Source organism: Hemitrygon akajei, chromosome 8 (assembly GCF_048418815.1).
Source record: "Hemitrygon akajei chromosome 8, sHemAka1.3, whole genome shotgun sequence".
In the NCBI taxonomy this organism is placed as follows: domain Eukaryota; kingdom Metazoa; phylum Chordata; class Chondrichthyes; order Myliobatiformes; family Dasyatidae; genus Hemitrygon; species Hemitrygon akajei.
The window spans coordinates 34,218,503-34,240,972 of NC_133131.1; the positions used below are offsets into that span (position 1 = coordinate 34,218,503).

The following is a 22,470-nucleotide window of genomic DNA, read 5'->3' on the forward strand; positions in this document are numbered from 1 at the left end:
AAGCTTTGCTCTTTAGCTTCTGCCTGTATGCAGGTAGGACAGCCAAGTGATCAGATTTGCTGAAGAGCAGTCTGAGCATAGACTGATGAGCATTACTTATCTTAGCATGACAGAGGTCCAGTGTGTTGGGTAGGCATTCATTATCTTAGTAAAACAGTGATCTATTGTGTTGGGATCTCTGGTGCTACAAGTTGTATGCTGATGGTAATTGGGCAGGGTTTTCTTCAAACAAGCCAGGTTGAAGTCCCTGACTATAATTTATAGTGCATTGAGATGGACTGTTTCTTGTTTGGAGATGGCATCATGCAGTATCTCAAGCACTTGATTCCAGGCAGCCACTAGTGGAGCTAGTGCAATGAAGATTGACAAATAGAGTGTAGTGGCCATGATGAGATAAAGGATCAAGAATTCATCTTTATCACATAAAATAGCTGCACAAGTGGGATGAAAGATGTTATTGTGCAATGTTACTTATGCTGCAAACGTCAGAAATGCCAAATTCAGTTGCTGAGGTGGTGGAAATGCATCAAAATAATTTTAGAGGATGAACTTTGAATTGATTTTCAGCCTTCTATCTGGAAGTCTTCCTATTCACTTGGCCATAAGTTGCTATTTTAGTGATTGCTCCATAGATTTTCACTGGCACATTCTAGATTTATCTGTCTTTTGATAGAGTTCCCAATCTTGTCTGATTTACTGCTTGAGTAGTCTGTGACTGAAGAAGTAATATCACAACAGTATTAAGGAATTAGACATGACGCTTAGAGGAAATCAACACTCTATGCTAAGCATTGTGTTCATTAGTACTAAACTTCCTCGGACTATACTCAATAAAGGCTGTGAATTGTAAAGGACAAGTAAAAGGTGCAGCTGAGCTGATAGGGGAAAGATGGCCAGAGAATATTAAATTTATTGGAACGTTAATACATAAATATAGGTTAATAACATTTTAAATAGATTTTCCTGAGAAATTGGAGAACAGTATGCATTGAACATTTTTTTTTGTTGCAACTTTTTCTACCACTGTAACTATTTCTCCCCATCATGACTTTATCTCTAACCTTCAATGCTTGCTTTTGTTTCTTCTGTAGTTATTCAGTCTCTTGCTTTTGTGTTACTGGCAGGTGCATTTTCTGATGAGAGTAGTGGAGAGTAATGGCTTTGGTTTGAGAGTCAGAATGGGTGAGGATTTACCTGTGACATTAACAGCTTTGATTTACTAATGTTGGACAACACACCAACAAATAAAATCAAAGTGACTATACTCTGTTCAGTTACCCGATTCTTATTATCTCAGCACTCTTACTATTCTCAAACACTAATCTCTTCAGTTCTCACTGCCTCTCCTGCCCTATTATTCCCTTATCACTTCACACACCGTCGCATGATTGGCATTTTCTCTACATAATGTAATTAGTAAGTTGAAAGTCAGGTTATGAATTATTTGTTAAGAGTTTGGTTAAAAAAAAATTTAAAATTGCATGAAAATTATTACATTTTAGGTAGCATTATGTTTCAGCAGGCATCTGTGAAGGAATCATAAGAGTGGAAGAATTGAAAGATATTGAATCAGCATTTTTGACATAAAAGTGTAAACAGATGTTTTTTTAATGCAGAATTCCGAAAGCAACAGCTTGTGTTCTGATACATTTCCACTGGTGGAACAAACATTACACAGGCTGGGATAAAAGAGAAGAACGAGTGTGAGTACCTTCAGACAGTCAGGTCAATGTAATCAGAATCAGGTTTATTTATCACCGGCATGTGACATGAAATTCATTAACTTAGCAGCAGCAGCTCAATGCAATACATAATATAGAAAAAATAAATAAAATATATGCATATTGATTAGATTAAAAATCATGCAAAAAACAGAAATACTCTTTATTTAAAAAAAGGTGAGGTAGTGTCCAAGGGTTCAATATTGTTAGGGTTAATGTTAGGGTTAATTCGAGACTGTCATTACTGGTCAGGAGTGGCTCACGTAATATTAGGAGGCCGGAATGTGAGGGAGGGGGGAGCGAAACTGGGGATTCCGCTACACCGAAACTACCAGTGTCACGCGATTCAGTAAACAAAAGAAACAGGTAACTCGTGAGTGTATGGCGTCGGGCCAATAAGATGGACACAAGTGCCCGATATTACCTAATATGTAGCGGGGGTTGTGCTGGGGGGAAAAGGGATATAAATAAGAGCAGATTGTAAGGGGAAGTCGGAACGCGCCTTCTCCAGCGACTCCGTGGATTCGCTGTGCCAGTTACGGATTCTGCAATAAACCCAAGTTTTGTAATATTCCGGTGTTGGTTGTCTCTCTTCCTAAACGAACACAGGGCAGAATTTCAAGCCCAACAATATCCATTTAGGGATCAGATGGCACAGGGGAAGAAGCTGTTCCTGATCATTGCGCGTGGCTTCAGGCTTATGTATCTCCTTCCTGATGGCCCTTTTGACACCACCTGAGATTCTACCAACGATGGTTGTATCGTCAGCACATTTATAGATTGTATTTGAGCTATGCCTAGCAACACAATCATGTGTATATAGAGAGTAGAGCAGTGGGCTAAGCACACATCCGAGGTGCACCAGTGTTGATCATCAGCAAGGAGGATATGTTATCACCAATTCACACAGATTAATGTCTTCCGGTTAGGAAGTCAAGGATTCAGCTGCAGAGGGAAGTACAGAGGCCCAGGTTCTGCAACTTCTCAATCAGGATTGTAGGAATGGTGGTATTAAATGCAGAGCTATAGTCGATGAACAGCATCCTGCCATAGGTGTTTGTGTTGCCCAGGTGATCTGAAGCTCTGTGGGGAGCCACTTAGATTGTACCTGCCGTTGTCTATTGTGGCCAACTGCAGTGTGTCCAGGTCCTTGCTGAGGCAAGAGTTCAGTCTAGTCATGACCAACCTCTCATCACTGTAGATGTGAGTGCTACTGGGCGATAGTCATTAAAGCAGCTCACATTATTCTTATTAGGCACTGGTATAATTTTTGCCTTTTTGAAGCAAGTGGGAACTTCTGCCCATAGCAGTGACAGGCTGAAAATGTCCTTGAATACTCCTGCTAGTTGATTGGCACAGGTTTTCAGAGCCTTACCAGGTACTCTCATCAGAACCTTCTGCCTTGCAAGGGTTCACTGTCTTTAAAGACAGCCTAACATCGGCCTCTGAGACAAGAGATCACAGGATCATTGGGTGCAGCAGAGATCTTCACAGCTGTAGTTATATTCTCCCTTTTAAAGTGGGCATAGAAGGTGTTGAATTCATCTGGTAGTAAAACATCACTGTCATTAATGCTATTGGGTTTCCCTTTGTAGGAAGTAATGTCTTGCAAACCCTGCCAGAGTTACCATGCATCCAATGTTGCCTTCAACCTCGTTCGAAATTGTCTCTTCGCCTTTGAAATAGCACTCTACAAATCATACCAGGTTTTCTGGTACAGGCCTGGGTTGCCAGACTTGAATGCCACAGATCTTGCTTTCAGTAGATGACGTACCTCCTGGTTCATCCACAGCTCTTGGTTTGGGAATGTACAGGAAGTCTTTGTAGGCACACACTCATCCACGCAGGTTTTAATGAAGTTGGTAACAAATGCAGTATACTCATCTGGGTTCAAAGATGAATCCCCGAATACAGTCCAGTCCACTGATTCAAAGCAGTCCTGCAGGCACTCCTGTGCTTCCCTTGTCCATACCTTCTTGGTCTTCTCTACTGGTGCTGCAGTCTTCAGTCTCTGCCTATACTCAGGGAGTAGAAGTACAGCCAGGTGATCAGACTTCCCGAAGTGAGGGCATGGAATATCATGGTAGGCATTCTTGATGATGGTGTAGCAATGGTCCAGTGTGTTGCTTCCTCTAGTATTGCAAGTGATCTGTTGATGGTAGTTGCTTAGTGATTTTTTCAGACTGGCTTGATTAAAATCTCCCAAAACAATGGTGAAGGCATTAGGATGCGCTGTTTTGTGCATGTTAATCCCATTGCTCAGATCATCTAAAGTCTGATTGACATTGGCCTGAGGTGGAATGTATACCTCTACCAAAATTACCCAGGAGAACTCTCGCGGTAGGTAAAAAGGACGGCACTTAACTGCTAGATATTCCAGGTCTGGTGAGAAGAATTAGGACAGCACTGATATATTTGTGCACCAAGAAGAGTTGATCATGAGGCATACTCCTCCACCTCTGCTTTTGAGAGACTCTATAGATCTATCCTGACGGTGTATAGTAAACCAATTGATCTGAATCGCTACATCCGGTACAGAAGGGGTTAACCAGGATTCCCTGAAACAAAGGACACATGTGGTCCTAATGTCCCTCTGATTCAGCACCCTAGTTCTGAGGTCATCGATTTTATTCACCAGAAACAACACGTTTGCCAGCAGGGTAGTTGATATAGGGAGCTTAAAACCCCATTTTCTTAAACACACTTCTAGCCCCAACCTGCAACGATGTTTCCTAAGTGGACCCTTTCGTCCACAATCAGTGTTGTTTCCATCAGTTTTAAGCAGCAATAGTTCGTTTAAACGCATGCACTGAGCAATCATCTAAACAGGATTGCCAAGAGTAGGAATTGGGATGTTACAAACTACTGGTTCAATCACACATTGTGTGGAGTTCTAAATGCCACACAACAGGATGGAATGTAATTGCACGGGTGAGAATCCAGAGGATTCACCAGGAATATTTCTAGACTTTATGACTTTACTTATGAGCAGAGATTGGATAGACCGGAGTGGAGGAAGCTCAGGGGGTAACCTGACAGAAGTATTCATAATTTTACAGTATAGATAGTGTTGTAATGTGAACAAAGTCACCACCAGGGAGACACTGAAGCTAGTGGATGCAGAACTGTTTTATTCAACAAAATGAGACATTTTTGGAGGAAGGGGCTTATGACCCAATATTGCATGACATTTTATATGCCAAAGATCAAAAGGTAGTGGCAGGACAATTCTATAGTTACAATGTATCTACAAAACTTCCTTTGAATTACATATACACGTAATTTTCACAACTCCTTCCTCAAACTCAAAACACCCAAAATGAATGTTAGTCAGTGTTGTCTGGTGTCCAAAGCTCCAGGAAACTATTGTTCAGGGCTGCACTTTAAATTTAAAATACAATCTACATTCAGGCCTAAAGATTGGCTGCCGAAGTTAATATTTTGCTATATATCCTGACTCCAGAAGATGCCCTAACAGATAGAGTAGAAGGTCAAGATCTTATTCTAGGGTAGTGGTTTGAAAACAAGACAGCATGTGCTTAAGCTGAGAGAAATGATTTTTAGATGGGATGTGAGGACTAAGTTTTCACACACACACAAACAAACAATCTGGAATACACTACCAGAGAAACCAGGTTAAATCAAATAAAATTTCTATATTTAAGTGGAATTTAGACAGAAACACAAGATCTTAATGCAAGCAAATAGAATTGGTGTAGATGGGCAAAATGTTCAGTATTGATGTGCACGCCACAGGGTGTGTTTTCGCATTATACAATTCTGACCCTAAAAACAAGGATGAGCAACAGTTACAGATGCATTACCTAATCAATGAGTAACTAGCTGGGGTACCTGTTTGCTTGTGATTAGTTTTGAGAAATTCAAAGATGTGAACAAGAAACATTTGCAAACTTCTTAACAAAGCATATTCAAATTTGTTCTCAATAAGGTAAACTGCAGGCAGTCTTTGAGGTGGATGTTTCATACGAGCATTGGCTTATCACCTTGATTCATTTTAGAATACCAGAAAAAAAATCTCTTGCAGCCCACAGCTGACATTGAGATGCCCTGCAGTTTATTGCCTAAGTAACAAACCTACAAAATAGGATTCCTCACATCTATTACGATAGTGGCAACCTTTGTACTATTTTGATCATTATCTCTCTGTTATTATTTTTATGGACCAACGCAATTTCAAAAATTCATTGGGTAACAAGCAACTTCTGGAAAAAGTTAAAACCTTTATCCTAACCTTGCAGTCACCCAGTTTCCTGCCTCCTCTAACCATCTTCTTACATCAACCTCAATATGCAAATTTTGAATTCCCCACCTACTTCCCTCCTTCCCAACCTAGCCTAAATCTTAATACATTACAATCACAGTGTAATGCCACTGAAGTTAATGAGAAATTACTGCCAGGAAGTTGAAGTGGAAAGCAGAGAGCCAATGGCTCCCAGAAGAGCTGCTGCCCTTCCAGGAGAAAAAGCATAAAGAAAATAAAATTAGTTTAAAAAAATGACAAAAAGGTTTTATTTCAACTCAAATTCAAACTTCTAGAACTTGAATTAAAAGACAGTCTGTGTAAGGAGGAGCAGCGCCCCCTAGTGCCAGAGGAAACCAAGGAAGCACAGAGCAACAGAACCACCTGGTGTCTGATGTGGGTAATGACAACATTTAAAGGCAACCCCCACATTAAAGAGGGGTCATGTTCCTTAAAAAAAGTCTATGTTGTGATTCCTGCAAACCCTCTTTTCCCACTGAATCAATGTTAAAAGCATTCCTATAGGGTACTTCTCTCATGTTAAACAATTTTTAATGGCGATGACAAAGTGACTCACGATCGTTACCTAGCAGCTGAAGAAATAGGCTCATCTCATGTAAATAAAAACAAAATTATTAGTTCTAGTCACTTAGTACTGAAGGGCAATGAAACTTGGATATGACGTCATTGTGTTAACTAGGTTGGCAATCACAGAGAGTCCTTCCTTTGCAGCAATCTTTCCATCTGAGGGCACGTGAACAGACCTCACAGAGCCGATCACCTGCATGGCATTTTCTCTGCTGTGCAAAATTTATGTAATAGGAAAAGGTTTAGGAAATGGGCTAATCAAGAAAAGGGGTGGGATTCAAAGATCGGGGTTCATGGGAGAAAACTGGTGCTGAAAGAGTTCTGGAATAATGGGTTAAAGCAGGGGTCACCAGACTTTTTTGCACCGCGGACCGGTTTAATAATGACAATATTCTTGCGGACCGGCCAACGGTGGGGAGGGGAGGTGTTAATCACAAACGGAATACAGCGATACTCGAAGGGGGTTCCTTATGTCCAGTCTATTCCGCAAGTTAGTTTTCGTGGCTATCAGCACCTGCTCCTGCCCCGCTTGCTCACATTTTTTCTACTCAAAAAACTCAACAGGTTTGTCTTTAAGTGCAGGGTGCTTGGACTCAAGGTACCGAAGCAGTTTTGAGGGCTTCACTGCCTCATTAGACAGCCTCTGGGCCCGAACTCCAGCTTCCTGCCTGCTCGCTGCCTTGGTCAGGTGTGGCTGGTTGTTGGGGGGTGGGGGGGTTAGAGGACAAGGTAAGGAGGTTCCCATGCCGGGGCCACAGTGGTCACAATTGGAGAGAGCGAGGAGTGCGGCAGGGCGCATGCCCACCCCCCTTGTAGGTAGGTAGAATCTATCGGCCGGCAAAAGTTTGGCTCCAGGGATGACTTTCAGTAGATCGCAGCAACGTAGCTGCTCTGCTACTTACGAAACCCTGACCCCGAATTAGGTCGTCTGCAAATACTTTAGCATCGGGTTCCCCACGAACATTCGGTGTGCTAAACAGGTTTAGAGGTGGCGCCCATCTGTCCACACTTCAGGCCAGTAGCAACAGCACATCTTGCGTGCATTCAAGTTCAACAGTGAGCATGACAGGGAATGAAGAAAGGTGCAGCTGACTCGTATCGTTTCATATCGCCAAATCATATCTTATCCTCGCAGCCCGGTAGCACATGCTTTGCAGCCCAGTGGCTGGGTTAAAGCATGGTGACTTAATGAAAGTAAAGGAGTTGGACATGGCTGTACTGGCTCCACACAATGTGGTAGCATTCCACTCTAAAAGGACTGTTCACATGCCCTCAGATTGGAGAGGTATGCCCAAGGAGGGACTCGCCTTTCGACTGTCAATACAATTTATGAGGAAAAATCATCACATCTTATCCATAGTACTGAGAGACAAATTGATAAAATTGACAAATTTTTACAAAATATTTTGTGTTTATTTTCCCCCACAAACTCTATTAAAGCAAATTTGATTCCATATCTCAAACAAGAGAAAATCTGCAAATGTTAAAAATCGAAGCAAAACATGCAAAATGCTGGAGGAACTCAGCAGGCCAGGCAGCATCTATGGAAAAGAGAACAGTTGACATTTCAGGCTGGAACTCTTCCTCCAGTCCTGATGAAAGGTTCGGCCCAAAACGTCAACTGTACTCTTTTCTATAGATACTGCTTAGCCTGCTGAGTTCCTCCAGCATTTTGTATGTGTTGTTTTGAATTTCACTCTTTTGAGCAGTACTTGTTTTATTTTACTCAAAGATAGGTAACAGGCCCTTCTAGCCCAGCAAGCCTGCACTGCCCAATTACACACGTGACCAATTAATCTACTAACTTGTACGTGTTTGGAATGGGGGAGAAAATGGGAGCACTTGCTGGTCACAGGGAGAACATACAAACTCTTCACAGATAGAGGCTAAATTGAAACCAGGTCACTAGCGCTGTAGTAGTGTTATACTAACCACTACATTATTGTGCGAGTTTATCAATATAGAAGCTTCAGATAATCATTGACATTTTTTGTTCAGTTTTCAAGACGTGAGAGTCACTGGCAAGGCCATCATTTATTTCCCCTCCTCTACTGTTTTTGAACACAGCTTTAAGCCATTTTAACAGTTCTACAGTTGACAGTGTTACCACAGTTCTATTTGACAGTATGGATTGAGAGAAATGATAGTGTGCTGTCTTCTTGAACTGCTGCAGTCTTGTTGTAGGTACTTCCACAATGTTGTAAACATCAATCCCTACTGTTCCAAAAGTCAGAACTGGATGACTTACATACTTACTTTTTACAACATGGAAGGAAGCCATGCAGCCCATCAGACTGATGCCTCCTCCCAGTCCCATTCTCCCCCTTCCTTATTTCCCCACAGCCTACAGCATTCTCTCTTATGTGCAGCAACTTCTCTTTTGCCACTTTAGGGGCAATTTACAGTAGCTAGTTAACCTACCAGCACACCTTTGAGATGAGGGGAGTCAATGGAGTAGCTGGGGCCACTCAATCACAAGCTGAACAAAGTCCAAATCAAACCATGGTCCCTGGAGCTGTGGGGAAGCAGCACTAACTGTTGCACCACCCTTGAATATATTGACTGAGCCATAATGAGTTGGATTGGATTTGCCCTGATTTTTGGTAATAAGATTAAGCAGATGCCAGGGTACTAGAACAGTTTGATTAGAATTGCAGCTTCTGGAGGACAAGGCTTCATTAATACAGCTGGGATGTTATCTGGCCCCAAAGTCTTTGCTGTAGCCAAGGCTCTCAGCCACTTCTGGCTTGTGATCTCAGAAAGAGGCCAGATTTTCACCTGGCTGAAAATAGTTGTGAATGCTTCAGCCTCGTCTTTATCACTTATATGTTAGGACCCACCATCATTAGAATAGGAATGCCTCCGAAAACTTTGCTCTACCATTAGTGTAATTTTTAGTTTAGGAACTTCATACTTAACACTTACATTTTGTTTGATTTTTGGAAGGACTATAGAAGAATAAAAAGGTTAAAAGCAGAAAATATTCCTTAAACCAAGGGTGCACAACTTTTGAATTCATAGAATGAAAACAGGCATTTTTTTAGACCAACACTGGCATGTTTACAACTCCTTTAAAATAGACAGAAAGAAAAAAACAGAATTAATTATGTTTAGAAAAATCAATTGAGTAGAAAACAATAGGAATAAATCACTGAAGGGATTAGTTAATATATTAAAATAATCAAACAGTTATATCCATTAAACGATGCTGGTGTACAATAGTTAATGAAGTAATAAAAAAGATGAGTGATTTTATCCATTAAGTGATTAAATGAATTCTTCTCTTCAGCTTCGATAGTGTGTTGTCATTCCAGACAAGTTTAATTGGGCTGGGTGGTTAATGACACATGGAACTGGATAAAAGTTCTGCCCTGCGCAAAATACTCTCTGAGATCTATTAAATATATGCAAAGTTCTTAAGACAGATGTCATGCATCCTAAAATCCTCAAGAAGTTATAAGGAATTATATTTCTTCAATGTTCCACAAATCCTGGAGAAATATCTGAAGATTATAAAATAAATGTGGTTTCAATATTCCAAACAAGAGCATGCTGTGCAGCCTATAAACACAGGCAAATACATAAAGGGTGAAATGTGCTCTGTCTGGGCATAAGGCAATCATTCAGTTTGCTCTGGGACTATTACTGCAATGACTAGATATTGCAGTAAAAACATTTGGGGAACCCAAATATCACTGGCAATGTTACTAAAGATTAATAGGGTAACAACATCCAGGAAATCCATATCTACACTTCAACAAGGAACTCAAAATTTACCATTGAGATGCCCTGTTCTTCCAAAACCTTCATTCTAGTAGAATCTTACTAAGATATTAAACATTCAATATCACACAACATATCACTGAATTTACAGGTACCAGTAAACACACTGGTGAAAGCTAGGGATTATCCATTTCAGTTCAAGTGGTTTTTCAAAGGGCAATCTTAATTACTGTCGTCACTGCCCTAGAACCAGAAATTAACTACTGCAAGCAAGAGACTTCATTCTTTAGATTTTAGTTACTGATAAACATGAAAACAATAACACTTTTTTGACATTTGTCCTATTTCAGTCCCATTTTTCCATTATTTATTCTGTTTTGTGCACGTTATTAGACACTGCATGAACAATTCTAGCTGGCAATCCATATCTCAGTAAGGAAACTGTAATTTGATTAGATTAAGGAGACATATACAGCTTGGAGTGGGCAAAAAATACAACCTTCTCACTGATTCCGTGAACTGTAAACAAAATGAAAAGAAAATTACTTTCCCTTTTCACACAGTTCTTGGATGCTGTGAAAATGACAGCACACTCGATGCTAATCTGCTGAGAGCCTTCAACTAGAAGCAAAACATCGTAGCATGTGTCATAATTGTTATAAAACAATAGACATATTGTTGCATGCTGTTCACAGTTGCCTTTTTTAAACCTATATCATTTCAGCTCCATTGCCTTAGATATTGTTTATTAATCAGTCTTAATATTCTTGCTGATAAGCTTCTCTTCTTGCCTTAAGAACTAAGAAACTTTTCAGAAGTTTGTGCTTTGCGCAATAACTGCTGACAAACTTAACCTCCAAAAGTGCTGATCGTGAATGCACTGATGCATTCAATCAGAAAACATCTGTTTAAAACAGGATTTTCTAACCTGGGGTTAATGGTAGGGTGCATTGCATAAAAACGGTTGGGAACCCCTGTTTAAACGATTCAGAAAGACTGACGGGGTGGCACAGTCCCTCACAGTTCCTGAGATCCGGGTTCAATCACTGCCACTGGTGCTGTCTGGAGTTTGTATGCTCTCCCCCTGTCTGTGTGGATATCGTTCTACACTCCCAGGTGCACCCATTTCCTTGTACACCCCAAAGACATAAAAATGCCCCTTAACATAGATAACTGGCAAGTAAATCAAAGGGGATCTGAGTGAGAAAGACAAAGTTGTAGGGAAATAGGAAGGCAAAATGGAGCCCGGTATCTGTTGGGAGCTGACGTGGATCCTGCAGACAAATGGGCTTGTGTGAAGTAATAGCTAGATAAATATCAATGATATTTATTATGCAAGTAAAAAAAACTAACATACCAGTGAATAGTTACACTAGTCAACCTATACTTGACAAAGTAAACAAAAACTTTTACCCGGGAATTTCCTTGTAAAGGACAACATAAGTGCGGGGTCTGAGTTTATTTACATGGGCAGCTAATCTCTAATATTTCTGCTCGTAATATCAGGGCCACTGATTTTAAAAAGTCAAAGTCAATCTTATTCATGTTAATTTTTTTTTAAATATATACAATTATTTTCATCATGCACAGATGCTTTAATTTGTGTTCTGGCTGAGTTCATTGGAGGTAGCAGCTGAAACTGACAAGCATGCTCTCATCTATAAAGAACTAGTACAAGAAAAATAAGAGAATGAAGGAATTTCAAGAGGCAATTGCATAAATTACACTTTTATGTTAATGTATGTTCATTAATGAGCAAATTATTGGTATTGGAAAGACAAGACAGAAAAAATAGGGCATTATGAAATTACGTTATCTTTTCACAAACTGTACAGGTTGTATAACAATCCTCGCAGTTCATTCAATTCCACAGGAAATTTGCTTGGATGATTTCAGCAACTGAATCTTAACACTACATTCAAATTAACTATCATAAACATTACTTTTACCTGTGAAGAATCAATGTCACTATTTCCCTAGCTGCTTTCAATAAAAGTCAGCAAAGCAAAACATTTAAATGGTCATCTTCAGCTTCAAGGAAACGCAGCAGAGGACAGCTGAGTTCAAAAGAATGATAGATCTATATAAACAATGGCAAGGGCTTCCTTTTGTTCACAAACTCCAAGCAGCATTTCAACATTTCTCTAGGATAGAAATCAAAGCTCAGACAGACAAAAAGAACAGCTTTACTCAACCCTGGAATATCTGGAAGATAGATACATCAGGATGCTCCTTATCGACTACAGCTTAGCACTCAATACCTCATCCCTTCAAAACTAGTCAACAAGCTTCAGGACCGTGGCCTCAATAACTCCTTGTGGAACTTGGATCCTCAAATTCCTCACTTGCAGATCCCAGTCAGTTCAGATTGGTAACATCTCCTCCACAATCTCCATCTGCGCAGGTGCACAAGGCTGTGTCCTTTGCCCCCTGTTCTACTCTCTTTACACTTATGATTGTGTGGATAAGTACAGCTCCAATGCCATACTCAAGTTTGCTGACCACACCACTGTCAGAGGCCGAATCAAAGAGGGAGATGAATCAGCAAATAGAAGGGATATTGATTGTCTGGTGCTATAACAACAATCTCTTAATGTCAGCAAGACCAAAAAGCTGATTATTGACCTCAGAGGAAGAAACCGGATGTCAATGAGCCAGTCCTCACTGGAGGATCAGAGGAGGAGAGAAACGGTAACTTTATATTCCTCAGTGTTATTATTTCGGAGGGCCTATCCTGGGCTCGGCATGTACGTGCAATTACGAAGAAAGCACAGTAGTAGCACTACTTCAAGGATACCAGAAGAGAGAAAGGGGACGACGATGAGGAAGGAAAGGATGCTTGAAGTACAGGAGACCCCAGGGGATGTACCTCTCGTAAACAGGTTCACCCTCTTGGAAGCTGTCAGGACAGAAGATACTGCCAGTCTGAGAGGCGGACAGGTCTGCGAGCCAAAAATTGGTGCAGAAGCAGAGCCGAGGAGTCAGACATCAGGAAGAGCCGTGGTAGTAGGGGACTCCATAGTAAGAAGTACGGAAAGGGGTTTCTGCGGCAACAGGCGAGATTTAAGGATGGTGTGTTGCCTCCCTGGTGCTAGGATCCAGGACATCACGGACCGATTGCAGGGAATCCTCAAGGGTGAAGGTGAACAGCCGGAACTGGTAGTGCATATCGGCACAAATGACATCGGGAAGAAGAGGAAGGACATTCTGCAGCGGGACTTCAGAGAACTCGGAAGAAGGCTGAAAAGCAGGACTTCCAGGGTGGTTATCTCTGGTTCGCTTCCAGTTCCTCGTGCTGGAGAGGGCAGGAACAGGGAGATAATGGATCTGAATGTGTGGCTGAGGAACTGGTGCAGGAAGCAAGGATTTACATTCTTGGACCACTGGGATCTGTTTTGGGGTAGGGATGAATTGTACAAAAGGGACGGGTTGCACCTTAATAGGCTGGGGACCAGCATTCTGGCAGACAGGTTTGCCACTGCAACACGGATGTGTTTAAACTAAGTAGTTGGGGGGGAGGGGATGAACTGGAAATATAAGGATGGAGTTAAAGGGAAAGTGAAAATAAGAAAAGTTAAAAAGGACAACAGAATCAATGGAGTAGAAAGCTCAATAAGAGATCTTACAGTATGGCCAAGTGAAATAGGAATTGATATGAAAGGAGAGGGGAGTACCGAATTAAAAGTATTATATATGAATGCACGAAGTATAAGGAATAAAGTAGATGAGCTTGAGGCTCAGTTGGAAATGGCAAGTACGATGTTGTGGGAATAACAGAGACATGGCTTCAAGCCGACAGGGCTTGGGAAATGAATATTCAAGGATATACATCTTATCGAAAGGACAGACTGACTGGCAGAGGGGGTGGGGTGGCTCTGTTGGTGAGGAATGATATTCAGTCCCTTGCGAGGGGGGACATAGAAACAGGGGATGTAGAGTCAATATGGATAGAACTGAGAAATTCTAAGGGTAGAAAGACCCTAATGGGAGTTATCTACAGGCCCCCAAACAGCAGTCTGGATGTAGGGTGTAAGTTGAATGAAGAGTTAAAATTGGCATGTCGCAAAGGTAATGATACAGTTGTCATGGGGGATTTCAACATGCAGGTAGACTGGGAGAATCGGAATGGCACTGGACCCCAAGAAAGGGAGTTTGTGGAGTGCCTCCGAGATGGATTCTTAGAACAGCTTGTACTGGAGCCTACCAGAGAGAAGGCAATTCTAGATTTAGTGTTGTGCAATGAACCGGATTTGATCAGGGTCCTCAAGGTAAAGGAACCATTAGGAGGTAGTGACCATAATATGATAACCTACAATTTGAGAAGGAGAAGGGAAAATCGGATGAGGCAGTACTACAGTTGAACAAAGGGAACTATGGAGCTATGAGGGAGGAGCTGGCCAAAGTTCAATGGAACAATACCCTAGCAGGAAAGACAGTGGAACAACAATGGCAGGTATTCCTGGGAATAATGCAGAAGGTGCAGGATCGATTCATTCCAAAGAGGAAGAAAGATCCTAAGGAGAGTAAGGGGCGGCTGTGGCTGATGAGGGAAGTAAAGGGCAGTATAAAAATAAAAGAGAAGAAGTATAACATAGCAAAGATGAGCGGGAAACCGGAGGACTGGGAAGCTTTTAAAGAGCAACAGAAGATAACAAAAAAGGCCATACGCCAAGAAAAAATGAGGTACGAAGATAAACTAGCCAAGAATATAAAGGAAGATAGTAAAAGCTTCTTTAGGTATGTGAATAGCAAAAAAATAGTTAAGACCAAAATCGGGCCATTGAAGACAGAAACGGGTGAATTTATTATGGGGAACAAGGAAATAGCAGATGAGTTGAACAGGTACTTTGGATCTGTCTTCACTAGGGAAGACACAAACAATCTCCCAGATGTAACAGTGGCCAAAAGAACTAGGGTAAAGGATGAACTGAAGGAAATTTATATTAGGCAAGAAACGGTGTTGGATAGACTGTTGAGTCTGAAGGCTGATAAGTCCCCAGGACCTGATGGTCTGCATCCTAGGATACTTAAAGAGGTGGCTCTAGAAATCATGGACACATTGGTAATCATTTTCCAATGTTCTATAGATTCAGGAACAGTTCCTGCTGATTGGAGGGTGGCTAATGTTGACCCATTTTTCAAGAAAGGAGGGAGAGAGAAAACAGGGAATTATAGACTGGTTAGCCTGACGTCAGTGGTGGAAAAGATGCTGGAGTCAATTATAAAAGAGGAAATTACGACACATTTGGATAGCAGTAGAAGGATCAGTCCGAGTCAGCATGGATTTATGAAGGGAAAATCATGCTTGACTAATCTTCTGGAGTTTTTTGAGGATGTAACTATGAAAATGGACAAGGGAGAGCCAGTGGATGTAATGTACCTGGACTTCCAGAAAGCTTTTGATAAAGTCCCACATAGGAGATTAGTGGGCAAAATTAGGGCACAGGGTATTGGGGGCAAAGTACTGACATGGATTGAAAATTGGCTGGCTGACAGGAAACAAAGAGTAGCGATTAACGGGTTCCTTTCGGAATGGCAGGCTGTGACCAGTGGGGTACCGCAAGGTTCGGTGCTGGGACCGCAGCTGTTTACAATATACATTAATGATTTAGATGAAGGGATTAAAAGTAACAATAGCAAATTTGCCGATGACACAAAGCTGGGTGGCAGTGTGAAATGTCAGAAGGATGTTATAAGAATGCAGGGTGACTTGGACAGGTTGGGTGAGTGGGCAAATGTATGGCAGATGCAGTTTAATGTGGATAAATGTGAGGTTATCCACTTTGGTGGCAAGAACAAGAAGGCAGATTACTATCTAAATGGAGTCAAGTTAGGAAAAGGGAAAGTACAACGAGATCTAGGTGTTCTTGTACTTCAGTCGATGAAAGCAAGCATGCAGGTACAGCAGGCAGTGAAGAAAGCTAATGGCATGCTGGCCTTTATAACAAGAGGAATTGAGTATAGGAGTAAAGAGGTCCTTCTGCAGCTGTACAGGGCCCTGGTGAGACCCCACCTGGAGTATTGTGTGCAGTTTTGGTCTCCAAATTTGAGGAAGGACATTCTTGCTATTGAGGGAATGCAGCGTAGATTCACAAGGTTAATTCCCGGAATATTGGGACTGTCATATGTTGAAAGATTGGAGCGACTGGGCTTGTATACACTGGAATTTAGAAGGATGAAAGGGGATCTGATTGAAACATATAAGATTCCTTTTATATATTGGTGAGACCCGACGCAGACTGGGAGACCGTTTCGCTGAACACCTATGCTTGGTCCGCCAGAAAAAGCAGGATCTCCCAGTGGCCACACATTTTAATTCCACGTCCCATTCCCATTCTGATATGTCTATCCATGGCCTCCTCTATTGTCAAAATGAATCCCAACTCAGGTTGGAGGAATAACACCTTATATACCGGCTGGGTAGCCTCCAACCTGATGGCATGAACACTGACTTCTCTAACTTCCGTTAATGCCCCTCCTCCCCTTCTTACCCCATCCCTGACATATTTAGTTGTTTGCCTGTTCTCCATCTCCCTCTGGTGTTCCCCCCTCTTTCTTTCTCCCGAGGCCTCCCGTCCCATGATCCTTTCCCTTCTCCAGCTCTGTATCACCTTCACCAATCACCTTTCCAGATCTTAGCTTCATCCCACCCCCTCCGGTCTTCTCCTATCATTTCGCATTTCCCCCTCCCCCCACTACTTTCAAATCTCTTACTATCTTTCCTTTCGGTTAGTCCTGACGAAGGGTCTCGGCCCGAAACATCGACAGCGCTTTTCCCTGTAGATGCTGCCTGGCCTGCTGTGTTCCACCAGCATTTTGTGTGTGTTGAAGATTATTAAGGGATTGGACAAGCTGGAGGCAGGAAGCATGTTCCCGCCGATGGGTGAGTCCAGAACTAGAGGCCATTTATAATAAGGGGTAGGCCATTTAGAACAGAGATGCAGAAAAACTTTTTCACCCAGAGAGTGGTGGATATGTGGAATGCTCTGTCCCAGAAGGCAGTGGAGGCCAAGTCTCTGGATACATTCAAGAGAGAGTTAGATAGAGCTCTTATAGATAGTGGGGTCAAGGGATACGGGGAGAGGGCAGGAACGGGGTACTGATTGTGTATGATCAGCCATGATCACAGTGAATGGCGGTGCTGGCTAGAAGGGCCGAATGGCCTATTCCTGCACCTACTGTCTATTGTCTACTTCCTTAGGAGTTTGCTTAGTTTCAGCATGATATCTAAAACTTAGATTAATTTTGATAGATGTGTGGTGGAGAGTATACTGACTTGCTGCATCACAGCCTGGTATGGAAGCACCAATGCCCTGGAACTGAAAATCCCACAAAAGTATTTGATATGGCCCTCCCACCCATTGAGCACATCTACACAAAGTATTGTCGCAGGAAAGCAGCATCCATCATTGGGGTCCCCTTGCACCCAGGTCATGCTCTCTTCTCACTGTTGCCCTCAGGAACGGAGCCTCAGGATTCTCACAACCTGGTTCACAAACAGTTATTTCTACTTAACCATCAGATTCTTGAACTAGAGGGGATAACTTCCCTCAACTTCACTTGCCCCATCACTGATATGTTCCCACAATCTACTTTCAGGGACTCTTCATCTCGTGTTCAGTTTATTTATTGTATATAATTATTACAGGTTTCCTCTGCTATCTGAAGGCAGAGCATTCCTATGAAACCGTTTGTAAGCGGAAATGTCATAAAGCGAAGAAGCAATTACCATGAATTTAAATGGAAAAATTTTTTGAGCGTTCCCAGACCCAAAAAAATAACCTACCAAATCAAACCAAATAACACATAAAACCTAAAATAACACTTAACATATAGTAAAAGCAGGAATGATATGATAAATATACAGCCTATATAAAGTAGAAATATTGTATGTACGGTGTAGTTTCACTTATCAAATCGGGAAGACAGAGAGCCAAAATCGATTTTGGGGGGGGGGGGGGGGGGGAAATCGGCACATACACGCATGTGCACGTACACATCTATGCACGTTCACGCATGCACACGTACACACGCATGTGCACGTACACATCTATGCACGTTCACGCATGCACACGTACACACATGCACACAACTACCTGCACAAGGCTTCAAGGTCATGGTAGTCTTTCTCAGGGTAAACACAAGTATAAAGCGGCCGTCTTTTTCTCGTAAAAGCGAAAATCCTCTTTGGTTAGCAAAAACAGGTACTAATGTAGGCCTTTCGTAACAGCGAGCTGTCGTAAAGCGAATGTTCGAAAAATGGGGGCCACCTGTATAATTTATTTCTTTTTGTATTTGCAAAGTTTGTTGCCTTTTGCACACTGGTTGACTGTCCAATTTAGTGCAGTGTTTCATTGATTCTATTGGGGATATTATTCTATTATGGAGTTATTAGTTATGCCCACCAGAAAATGAATCTCAGGGATGTACATGGTGACATAAATGTACTTTAGTAATAAAGATACTTTGAAGGCCATAAGATAATAAACAAGACTGACGATAGCTGTCAACTTATTTGAAGCTTAATGAAAGAAAATAAAGTTCCATTTCTAAGATGACATTTCACTACTGAGAAAATAATAAAAATAAAGCTGATCTATATTTTGTGCTGAAAAAAAAAGTTTTGAACCTTAGGATAGTTCTATACCAGAAATCTTGATTGATTGATGTCAATCTTTGTTCACTAGTGCACTAACCTATCACCATGATTAATGGAGTCATACCTTTGTTTGCTTCCTGTTGTTCATTATTGTGCCCAGGTCCTCTACATCAATGACGGAAGCAGCTTCTGTGGCATCTTCCACCCCAGATTCTTCTTCACTTGTTGTCTCAAACAATTCTTCCTAGAGAACATGCAAATAAAATCATGGGAAAATAACAAATCAAGATCAATCATAGATAAAAACTTATCACCACAAATTCCTTTGATTTTTCAGGTTCACAAACATCCTTTTGGGAGGAAATCTGCCATTGCTATTCTATTTACCCTTTGTATGACCCCAGTAACACAATAACATAGTTGATTCTTACAGTCCTCAGAGATGCCCTTCCAAGTCACTGAGCTGTACCATAACTACTATCTGAGAGCAAAAGAATAATAAAACTTTATAGCGTATCTGCTATAACCTAGGCAACAAATTTTGATGTAGAAAAGCCACTGCCAACACAGCAGATCCTAGCAAAATGCTCCTCAAAAACACTGAGTGTCAAACTTGGGAAAATTGTACCACAGACTACCTGAGTAGTAATGATACTTCCAGAATTATATCTCGCAGAAAACATGCCAGTGTCCTTCATCACAGAACATGAAAATATCTTGCCCAGCCATCAGAGGCAGGAGGACAGTGGTAAAATAGTTACACCCAATCAAGCTGTTCCCACAACATATCAAAGTCCAGAAGAGATATTTTTATGTGATTCGGTAAAAATATGAAAACACTCTATTTACTGAATCAAGTTGAATTCATCCTCTACTACACATAAGGTTACAGGTCAAAGTTGTGATGTGGTATTTGCTGTAATTTTGGACTAATTTACCTCTCCACTACTGTGATCCTTTGTCCCTTCTGACAGTTCTTCATCCTGAATGGGTTTTTCTTTGTGCTTCTTCTCTTTAGACTTGCAACTCCCTTTTTGGCAGGTACCATCACACTCTTTTTCGTCTGCTTTATCTCCCTTACGAAGTGTATGTAGTCTACTTAAGAACTTGGCTTGCCATCCACTGAAATCTGCTTCAATACTGCCAAGCTTGCTCTTGACCACATTGCAATCACCCTCGCCTCGAGTCATAATACGGCTGGCACTTAACATCCACAGCCACATGTCAACGTTTTTACCAACCTGTAAAGATCGTGTACAGTATAACATTAAGAAACTTATTAGTTTATTGCTCTGGGTAGAATGCAGCACACAAAATACATGAGCAAAAAGACTAAAGTGCAAGAGAGTAACCATGGAAAATGATTCACTGGCACAGGAATGCAGCAACAGGATCTCCAAAGGAAATATACACTCAGTAGCCACTTTATTAGACACAGCTGAACACCTGCTCATTAATTCAAATATTTAATCAGCCAATCACGTGGCAGCAACTCAATTCAGATTTTGTCTGAGTTGTTATTCAGACCAAACATTAGAACGGGGAAGTAATGTGATCCAAGTGACTGACTGACGGTGCCAGTTTGAGTATCTCAGAACCTGCTGATCACCTGGTATTTTCATGCAGAACCGTCTCTAGAGTGTACAGTGCAAAAATAAACAAACAAAACATTCAGTGAGCATCAGTTCTGTGGGCAAAAAAAACCTGTTAATCAGAGAGGTCAAAGGAGAAAGGACAGACTGGTTCGAGCTGACAGGAAGGTGACAGTAACTCAAATGACCACGTGTTATAACTGTGGTGTACACAAGAGCATCTCTGAGCGCACAACACATCGAACCTGGAAGTGGATGGGCTACTGAAGCAGAAGCTGGTGAACATACACTGAGTGGCCACTTTATTGCGTACAGCAGGTACCTCATAAAGTGGCCACCAAGTGTATTTCTTTACAGCAGCATCGGTCAATACCTGACTATGCAATAGAGATAGGGTCCTCTGTAGTCAGGGTGCAGACTGGCGTTTCATTCGCTGTGAGCGGGAATCTAGGATTATGTGTTGCCTTCCCAATACCATGATAAAGGATGTCTCTGAGCAGGCACAAGACGTTCTGAGAATGAGCAGCCAGAGATCACGGGCCATATCTTCTTGCTTATAACAACATAGGCAAGAAGAGAAGAGGTGCTGCAAGGAAGAGAAGAGGTCATGTAGAAGGCTAAAGATTAGGACCTCTAGGATTGCAATCCAAGGATTACTCCCTGTGTCTCAAAGTAGTGAAAGTAGGAATAGGAGAATAAGGCAAATGGTTGTGTGGCTGCAGAAATGCCACAGACAGGAAAGTTTAAACTAGTCTGGTTAAGATGTAGAATCCAAAGTGCCACTTTGATGAGATTACACCACAGACCCCCAATTGATTGGTGGCATCCGTCGGTCTCGAGAGACCATGGATCCACGCCTGGAGTTTCCAGGGCGCAGGCCTGGGCAGGGTTATATGGGAGACTGGCAGTTGCCCAAGCTGCAGGCCTTCCCCTCTCCACGCCACCGATGTTGGCACTCGGACCCATGCAGCTTGGCACCGGTGACGTCACAGAGCAATGTGTTGTTAAGTGCCTTGCTCAAGGACACAAACATGCTGCCTCAGCTGAGGCTCGAACCAGTGACCTTCAGGTTACTAGTCTGATGCCTTGCCCACTAGGCCACGCGCCAACACGAGACCCCCAATAATTGTGGAGGAAAAGACTGAGAAAGATTTTGGTAAATAAAAGGTTAATATTGGCTTTTTGAATAAGGAAACCAGTTTGCAGCTTAGTTTCTTATAGATATGGACTTGGCTTTTAGCAAACAACTCGCTAATACTTGCAGTAGATTTCTTTATTAGAATAAGCCTCAAGGATATGGGACAAACTGTCTTTGTTAGTACAGACTTGTACAGAGGGCTGAGGTTTTTTTTAAACTTTGGCTGTTGCTATGGGCATAGCTAATCCCAAATGAACTGCATATGAACCGAGCTTATCTTCTGTAATTCACAAGGGAATCGAACAGACTTTGCAATTGATTTGTACATGTAATAAAAGGTGCTGTGCTCTCTGTATTAGTTAGAGTTTGAAATCCACTGTTAGTAGTTCCGGTCCCCACAACATTGTGAATAAAGCTCTCTTTACTTCTGTCCAAAATGTCTGAGTGGTGCATTTGAGTAATTTCTCTAACAACAGTCAACAGAAATTAGAGGTGTATACATGAGGGAAATCAAAGATAGCTGTACAAACAATAGAGGTGTAATAGATTATTTTAATTTTCTAAGTTCAGAATCAGAATCAGGTTTATTATCACCGGCATGTGACATGAAATTTGTTAACTTAGCAGCAGCAATTCAATGCGATACATAATGTAGCAGACAGAGAAAAGAAAATAATAAATAAAATGAACATAAAAAATAAACAAGTATATTGAAAAAACAAGAATACATATATTGAATAGATTTTTTTTTAATGGGCAAAAACAGAAATACTATATATTTTAAAAAGTGAGGTAGTGTCCAAAGCTTCAATGTCCATTTAGGAATCAGATGGCGGAGGAAGAAGCTG

The 22,470-nt window shown here is 41.5% G+C and overlaps 1 protein-coding gene across 2 annotated transcripts in view; it reads right to left on the reverse strand.

The window, feature by feature from the left end:
* tyw1 (tRNA-yW synthesizing protein 1 homolog (S. cerevisiae)) overlaps positions 1-22,470 on the reverse strand; it is a 179,848-nt gene that overhangs the window by 145,431 nt on the left and 11,947 nt on the right. For both annotated transcript variants that reach the window (XM_073053571.1, XM_073053572.1), the window contains 2 exons: positions 19,831-20,133; positions 19,017-19,136 (listed from right to left, as the gene is read on the reverse strand). In XM_073053571.1, coding sequence (XP_072909672.1) covers positions 19,017-19,136; positions 19,831-20,133 — 423 coding nt within the window. The remainder of the gene's footprint in view (positions 1-19,016; positions 19,137-19,830; positions 20,134-22,470) is intronic.